General features: G+C 45.7%; 1 protein-coding gene across 1 annotated transcript in view; it reads left to right on the forward strand.

Annotated features, from left to right (window-relative positions):
- kidins220b (kinase D-interacting substrate 220b) overlaps positions 1-8,969 on the forward strand; it is a 50,423-nt gene that overhangs the window by 37,083 nt on the left and 4,371 nt on the right. Inside the window, 14 exon segments of the mRNA XM_050057559.1 lie at positions 1,270-1,435; positions 1,616-1,767; positions 1,845-2,134; positions 2,249-2,389; positions 2,604-2,841; positions 2,942-2,974; positions 3,071-3,277; positions 3,444-3,606; positions 3,773-3,951; positions 4,078-4,313; positions 4,820-4,942; positions 5,270-5,299; positions 8,322-8,459; positions 8,542-8,640. Coding sequence (XP_049913516.1) covers positions 1,270-1,435; positions 1,616-1,767; positions 1,845-2,134; positions 2,249-2,389; positions 2,604-2,841; positions 2,942-2,974; positions 3,071-3,277; positions 3,444-3,606; positions 3,773-3,951; positions 4,078-4,313; positions 4,820-4,942; positions 5,270-5,299; positions 8,322-8,459; positions 8,542-8,640 — 2,195 coding nt within the window.

An 8,969-nucleotide genomic window follows, 5' to 3' on the forward strand; every position in this document is an offset into this window, starting at 1 on the left:
TAAGTCAGCCTAACTAGGGGCTGGTACAGGGCAAGCCTGAGCCAGCCCTAACTATAAGCTTTATCAAAGAGGAAAGTCTTAAGTCTAGTCTTAAATGTGGAGACAGTGTCTGCCTCCCGGACCGTAACAGGAAGATGATTCCACAGGAGAGGAGCCTGATATATATAAATATATGATATATGATATATATAAATAAAGTTCAGTCGTGTATAAGTAAAGTTTAGTCATGTATAAAGTTAAGTCATGTATAAATATAGTTTAGTAATGTATAAAGTTAAGTCGTGTATAAATAAAGTTCAGTCGTGTATAAAGTTTAGTCGTGTATAAATAAAGTTTAGTTGTTTATGAATAAAGTTTAGTTGTTTATAAATAAAGTTCAGTTGTGTATAAATAAAGTTCAGTCGTGTATAAATAAACTTTAGTCATTTATAAATAAAGTTAAGTCGTGTATAAATAAAGTTTAGTCATGTATAAATAAAGTTTAGTCGTGTATAAATAAAGTTCAGTCGTGTATAAATAAAGTTCAGTTGTGTATTTAGTCGTGTATAAGTAAAGTTTAGTCGTGTATAAATAAAATTTAGTTGTGCATAAATAAAATTAAGTCGTGTATAAATAAAATTTAGTTGTGCATAAATAAAATTAAGTTGTGTATAAATAAAATTTAGTTGTGCATAAATAAAATTAAGTCGTGTATAAATAAAGTTAAGTTGTGTATAAATAAAATTCAGTCGTGTATAAATAACATTTAGTCATGTATAAATAAAGCTTAGTCGTGTATAAATGAAGTTCAGTCGTGTATAAATAAAGTTCAGTTGTGTATAAATAAAAATTAGTTGTGTATAAATAAAATTTAGTTGTGCATAAATAAAATTAAGTCGTGTATAAATAAAGTTCAATCGTGTATACATAAAGTTTAGTCGTGTATAAATGAAGTTTAGTCGTGTATAAATAAAGTTCAGTCGTGTATAAATAAAGTTCAGTTGTGTATAAATAAAAATTAGTTGTGTATAAATAAAGTTTAGTCGTATATAAATAAAGTTAAGTCGTGTATAAATAAAGTTTAGTTGTGTATAAATAAAGTTTAGTCGTGTATAAGTAAAGTTTAGTTGTGTATAAATAAAGTTAAGTCGTGTATAAATAAAGTTAAGTCGTGTATAAATAAAGTTTAGTCGTGTATAAATAAATTTCAGTTGTGTATAAATAAAGTTTAGTCGTGTATAAATAAAGGTAAGTCGTGTATAAATAAAGATTTTCTGCCCCCCCCCCCAGTGGTGGTGTACTTTGGCGGGCGTCGGGAGGGCGAGAGCTGGAACTGGGCGTGGCTGATCAGCACCCGTCTGGCCCGTCACATCGGGTATCTGGAGCTGCTGCTGAGGCTGATGTTTGTGAACCCGCCGGAGCTGCCTGAGCAGAGTACCCGAGCTCTGCCTGTCAGGTAAACACACCTGGCTGGACAAATTCAGGGCTTAAAAACACTGAGATCAGGATCAGCTGTTTGTTTTCTGTCTAATGAAGTTGATTCAAATGTTATATCCTCCGGAGAGAACAGACGATGCCTTTCTGTCATGTTGGTGATGATGACATCATCAGTGGATGTGATGTCACCTCCCCGCAGGTTCCTGTTTACAGATTACAACCGGCTGTCGAGCGTCGGTGGAGAGACGTCGATGGCAGAGATGATCGCCACATTGTCCGATGCCTGCGAGAGAGAGTTCGGCTTCCTCGCCACACGCCTGTTCAGAGTGTTCAAGACCGAGGAGACGCAAGGTGACACACACACACACACACACACACACACACACACACACATTCACACAGCAGCTGAACTTCCTCTGTGATGTCAGGTAAGAGGAAGTGGAAGAAGACGTGCTGCGTCCCGTCCTTCATCCTCTTCGTCTTCGTGCTGGCGTGCCTGCTGAGCGGCATGGCGCTGCTGGCCGTCTTTAAGGTGGACGGGGAGAACCGGACGGTGAACGGCGTGCTGGTGGCCATCGGCAGCGTGGTAGGTCTGGCTCTGCTGCTGAACTGCAGGACATGGTGGCAGGTGACCGACTCAGTGCTCAACTCTCAGAGGAAGAGGCTCCACAGCGCCGCCAACAGGATGCACAAGCTGAAGAGCGAGGGCTTCATGAAGGTCTGTGACATCATTACGTCTGTCTCTCTGTCGCCTGTAGTTTGATGGTGGCTCGTAACACTGACTTCCTGTCAGAATCGAAAACACATATGTTTCTACACACGTGACCTGCAGGTGCTGAAGACTGAGGTGGAGCTGATGGCGAGGATGGCGAAGACCATCGACGGCTTCACGCAGCATCAGACGAGGCTGGCGGTCGTCATCGACGGGCTGGACTCCTGTGAACAGGACAAAGTTCTGCAGATGCTCGACACGGTGAGACACTGATCCGTCTGTGGCTGTTTGGTGATGACATCATCGTACTCAGAATCAATGAACATCAAATCATCAAAATATATTTCCTGTTTCTCACACACACACATACACACACTCACCCGGCGGTTGAGCATCGTCTTGCTTCCAAACTTTGTTAGTTCTCCCAGACTGTGCTGAGATGGTCATCATTGTTACCTGTGTTTTTGTCTTGCAGGTGCGGGTGTTGTTCTCTAAAGGCCCCTTCATCTCCATCTTTGCCAGCGACCCTCACATCATCATCAAGGCCATCAACCAGAACCTGAACAGCGTCCTCAGAGACTCCAACATCAATGGACACGACTACATGAGGAACATCGTTCACCTGCCGGTCTTCCTCAACAGCAGAGGACTGTCCAGTGCCAGGAAGATGTGCGCTGCTGCACCGGCCAACGGGGACACCACCAACACTGAGGGTAACCATGACGATACTCACTACACACAGTGTGTGTGTGTTGATGTGTGACCCGCTGTGAGATGGTGTGTGTGACTGTAGTGTTTGTGTCCTGTCAGCAGGGTGGCACGAGGAGCTGGACAGGNTGTGTGTGTGTGTGTGTGTGTGTGTGTGGGTGGGTGGGTGGGTGGGTGGGTGTTGTGTAACGCAGCAGCTTGTTTATATCAACCAATCAATGACTGACTGATGAGGTCATGTGACCTCTGCTTTGATCATATGACCTCTGCTGTGATCATGTGACCTGTGTGTTCAGGACACGTACCGGCGGCGGCAGGTGCAGCGCTCAGTGACTCGTCAGATGTCGTTCGACCTGACGAAGCTGATGGTGACGGAGGATTGGTTCAATGACATCAGCCCACAGACAATGAGGAGGCTGCTCAACATTGTTTCCGTCACAGGTCACACAGAGACAACACAAACAAACAAACAAACAAACAAACAAACAGAACAGGATCACACTGTTGATAAAAGACTCAGAGCTGATAAAGTCTGGTTGAAGTGTGAAAGCTCACCTGAGCAGCATCGTCACCTCATCATCACACCTGGTTTTATCTTTGCACACAGGTCGTCTGCTGCGAGCCAATCAGATCAGCTTTAACTGGGACCGCCTGGCGTCGTGGATCAACCTGACGGAGCAGTGGCCCTACAGGACATCCTGGATCATCCTGTACCTGGAGGAGACTGATGGAGTCCCCGACCAGGCCACGCTCAAGACAATTTACGAGAGGTCAGAGGTCACAGCTGCCATCATTTACAGAGAAACAGCTGATTTAATGATTTATTGACACCAAACCTGATGATGTCATTACCCTGAAACAAGTCATGTGACCTGACTGAGGACACGTGAGCCCTCAGCAGCAGTCAGATGTCACAGTTTCTTCTTCTGCTGTCAGAGTGTCGAAGAACATCCCCACCACCAAAGACGTGGAGCCTCTGCTGGAGATTGACGGAGATGTTCGGAGCTTCGAGGTCTTCCTGTCCTCACGGACGCCATTCCTGACAGCCAGAGACATCCGGACCTTCCTGCCCTGCACCGTCAACCTCGACCCTAAACTGAGGGAGATCATTGCAGGTAACGTTACCGCGAGGAATACTTGTGATAATACTACAGGCAGTGCTGTCGCTTACTCTGCTTCAGACTGACGCAGGTCATCGCCGGTAATGTGACTAATAAAACTACGACTGCTTTTTGATCCAGATGTTCGTGCTGCCCGGGAGCAGATGAATATGGGCGGGGTCACGTACCCATCCATCCCCCTGCAGGAGACACAGGCTCGCCCCACCTCGGTGTACAGTCAGGTGTCGTCAGCGTGCTCGCCGTCCGCCTCCTTCAGCGGGCCCTTCAACCAGCCGGCGGGGGGCGTGGTCTCCCCGCAGCCTCACAGCAGCTACTACAGCGGCTTGGCTGGACCACAGCACCCCTTCTACAACAGGGTGAGTAAAGGCCCCGCCCACTCCTGATGATGTCATAGTGACAGGTGTGGGCTCAACTGCAGTTCTGAGGTTGTGACTTGTCGTCGACTCACCTGATTGGTTGAGTGGAAGGTAAAGTTGTGATGTCACAGTTTCTCCCCTGTGTTTTACACACTGAGTCTCGGCTGTCGCCTCCGGAGTCTGATCACTGATTCAGTTCAATTCAAAACACTTTATTTGTCCCTGAGGGGCAATTAAAAGGCACACAGAGTAGCACAACAACACATACAGACAATTGACAGGACAACATAGACAATAAAAAGGATGCTACATGATATGCATGATCAATGATCCCCGATTGGTGATGATGTCATCAGTACTAAAGCGCCTGTCATACCAGCTGTTCTCTGACTCCCTGTCGTGTCAGCAGAGATTCACTGTTTGTTATTTTTTTTATTTACTTCCTGTTTTGACATCGAATCATCTCCATGAAGATTATTTTGATTTTCTGCCCCTCCCCCCTTCAGCCATATTTCCCCCATCACCTTTACCAACTGCCACGCCCACTCATGGCCTCCACCTACCCATCACACCTCCACCCACGCCCTCCACCCAAACACTCCTTCAGCCGGGACGCCTCAGCTGCACCTGTGAGTACGACACACACCTGAAACATCGAGTCTCTGAGCTGACTCTGTCTCTCAGTATCAGTCAGTCCAGTTATTTCCCATCATCCCCTGCTGTCAGTCTCTGGTTTTCTTTCTTCTGCTGCTGGTGATAGCACTGGACGCCACCCTCCGCCGCTCCTCTCTTCTTCTGTGGTTTGTAGAGCTGTGCAGTTTGGAAACTTGTTTTAAATCAGTTTTATTCTTCTGATGCTCTGAAACTGAAAAACAAAAATCATTTCCACTGTTCTGTCAGTCATCTGTCTCCAGGTGTCTCATTCCTCACCTGTCTGTCTGTCTGTCTGTCTGCAGTATAAGGTTTCATCTTTGAAAAGGAAGCAGGTATTGACCTCTCCCTAACTCCTTCCTTCCTTCCTTCCTTCCTTCCTTCCTTCCCTCTCTCAGCTCCAACATTAACTCCCTCTGCCTTCAAGGTTTGGGCGGTATCTGTGTTTTCAAACCCTCCTGGAATTTCACTGGTGTTTACAGAGTATGACGGTGTGCGGCGCTGCCTGCTTCTCTGCCAACAGGCGACTTTGTTACGTTCATCAGCCTCAGTTTGAATCTTCAGTCTAATAAATAAACTCACAGCATGTGCAGAGAGGAGAAACACTGACACCTGTGTTCCTTTCAAAATACAACCAAACACTCTTAAAGTTTCTCTCTTTAATCAAACTAAAACTAACGTTAGCTTCATAGACTTTAGACTTTATTGTCCCAAGAGGGGAAATTCTTTTCCACAGCACCACAGCAGTTTGACCGACATGCAGAACAGAACAGACATCATTGCACAAACACATACGCACATTGCACAGGACATTTGGACAGAGACAGAAACAACTTTACAGACTTTACCTCAGTTTCTTGCAGGATCTATTGTTCAATGCCGCTATGGCTGACAGGATTAGGCTTCTGGATAGACGAACCTTCCTGCAGCGCATTGTTCTGTATCTATGTCCGGAGGGTAGTGGGATGAGGTGGTGGTTGAGTGGGTGGGTAGTGTCCTGTTATGTTGTGAATGCGATGCGTGCGATGGCCCATGATGTGTGAACTCATCGTAAACACACTTCATTCAAACTCATCAGAAAGTAAATCAAACTGTCTTCATCAGTCTCGTTAGCCGTTTGGTTCACTCTTCATCACATTGTGATGTGATAATCAGCTGTTTCCCATCTGCTGCTGCAGGTCAGCTGTTACCAGTCCTGTAATGTTTTCAACACCACCTACAGTCAGCTCAGCAGCCTGATGCACCACACTGACCTCTGGTGGCTCCTGATGTTCACTATACACAGTTTATCTTCAGCACAGCCTCACTGTGGGAGGTTCTTGTAAAGAGGAGCGTCATCGTCATCGTCTGAATACTCTGACACTCTGTAACACTGTGATACCGCCCAAGCCTGCTGCCTACTACACCTCCCAGCATGCACCTTGCCTGGACGAGCCCCTAGCTTCAATAGAGTAGTCTGGATCATGTCTGATAATACATGAGCTCCTGAACCAATAACTGATCAATACTCTGAGATAAAGCTGATGTTTGAAGCTGCTCAGAACATCAGTGTTTCAGAATAGATACAGTCTGAATACTGATCGACAGACATAAACAACAATCTGATGATCAGCAAACCTGTCGGTGTTTGTGACGGACGACTTCCGGTCAGTAAACGTTGAGGTTTAACACACAGCAGCTGTTTCTGTGTCAGAGTTCATTATCTGGTCAGAATCATCAGCTGATGTGTTCAGGTGAGGAGAGGTGACTGAGGAGAGGAGAGGTGAGGAGAAGTGAAGAGAGGAGAGGAGAGGTGACTGAGGAGAGGAGAGGATAGGAGAGGAGAGGAGACTGAGGAGAGGTGAAGAGAGGTGAGGAGAGGTGACTGAGGAGAGGTGAAGAGAGGAGAGGAGAGGTGACTGAGGAGAGGTGAAGAGGGGAGAGGAGAGGTGACTGAGCAGAGGTGAGGAGAGATGACTGAGGAGAGGAGAGGCGATATGACTGAGGTGTAAACTGACTGTTTCAGACTGCTGTGATCTGATGTGTGTTGTAAATCAGATGATAATAACTTCAGATAAACGTAGAAACATCTCTAACGTCTCTGTAGTTCAGACTTCCTGTGTGTCCTTCTTCACATCCAGACAGCTTCAGTCTTCTCTTTAAAGTGTTCACATGTTATAATCAGGGATGTCAGTTTCATTCATTAGCCCCTCCGCCATTGACTGCTGACGAACACCTTCAGTTTTAATAATTATAAGAATAATAATGCATTTTATTTATAGGTGCCTTTCAGGACACTCGGGGACACCTTACAAGACACAGAACAAAAAAAAAGTTGCAATGTATCCATAGATCATAAAACGAACAATTCAGAGCTGGGTGTCATCGGCATAACAGTGTAATTGAATACCAAATTTTCTAAAGATATGGCCAAAAGGTAGAAGGTAAATGATAAATATGAGTGAACATAGGACAGAGCCCTGAGGAACACCACTAGTAACTGGGAAAGAGATGGATCTGAAATTGCTGATTTGAACAAAGTGAGTGCGGCCGGAGAGATTTGACTTGAAACCAATTTAGAGTAGTGCCAGTGATAGCAATGGTAGCTAATCTTTCTAGGAGGATGTTATGTGAAATGGTGTCAAAGGCTACTCTGAGATCCAGAATAACGAGAATAGTTAAAAGCTCAGAGTCAGCTGCCATTAGGAGATGGTTAGTGATTTTTACCAGAGCTGTCTCAGTGCTCTGAACTTGTTCAAACAGGTTGTTATGGCTTAATTATAATAGTTCGCTGTTGCAGTGACTCAGTGAGTCTTAAGCTCCACAAGTCAACACTTTAATGTTAAATTTTTTTCTGTCGACTGCTGACAGACAGACAGACAGACACACAGACAGACAGATGGACAAATGGACGGACAGCTGTGTTAAGATATAGACACATGGCGCCCACTGTCCACCCTCTGCTCTCCACTGGTTAGCTAACGTTAGCCTTGTCCGCTCTGCATTGTGCACCAACCAGGTTGGGTGCAAGCTAGCTAACTGTGCCGCCCATTCATGATTACTGTTAGTAATGCGTGGCGCGACGATGTTACTGCAGAAACATGGTGCTCCCCCTCCGCTCTCCCCCAGGGTCGCCTCGGTGGTTAAGCAGCTTTATTTTGAGCCATAAACCTGGTTTAGCATTGTTAACTACGTTAGCACCACTATCCATGCTGACACTGCTCATCGTGCTAACAGTGCTAACAGTAGTTAACGATGCTAATTTAGCCACTTGGTCCTCAGAGGTTAACAGACTAACGACGCTGACATCCCTGGTTGTGATCATGTGTTTGAACATGGTACTGTGTGGGAATCAGACCTGTGTGTGTTTATGTACAGGGTTCAGCCTCCGTGGTGTCGGGCACTCCGGCCATCCTCCTCAGCTCCATGACAACGGAGGCCGTGTGCGAGCGCGTGCGGCAGATCGAAGGCATCGACCAGAGCATGATGGGACAGTACAGCGCCACCATCAGGAAGGTTTGTGTCTGTGAGAGGAAGGAAAGGGTTAAATGAGCCTCCGTGTTTTTACGTGTCAGATTAATGATCGGGTTGTTTCCAGGCCAACGTCAACGGCAGAGTTTTGTCTCAGTGTAACATCGACGAGCTGAAGAAGGAGATGAGCATGAACTTTGGAGACTGGCAGCTCTTCAGAGCCACCGTGAGATGACATCATCAGACACTGAACGCCATACAGCTCATTAACACACTGTCCTCAGATTATTACAGACAGCTGGTTAACACACTGTCCTCAGATTATTATAGACAGCTCATTAACACACTGACCTCAGATTATTACAGACAGCTGGTTAACACACTGACCTCAGATTATTAGAGACAGCTCATTAACACACTGACCTCAGATTATTGCAGACAGCTGGTTAACACACTGACCTCAGATTATTACAGACAGCTGGTTAACACACTGTCCTCAGATTATTACAGACAGCTCATTGACACACTGACCTCAGATTATTACAGACAGCTGGT

Source organism: Epinephelus moara, chromosome 12 (genome assembly GCF_006386435.1).
Source record: "Epinephelus moara isolate mb chromosome 12, YSFRI_EMoa_1.0, whole genome shotgun sequence".
NCBI classification, from domain to species: domain Eukaryota; kingdom Metazoa; phylum Chordata; class Actinopteri; order Perciformes; family Serranidae; genus Epinephelus; species Epinephelus moara.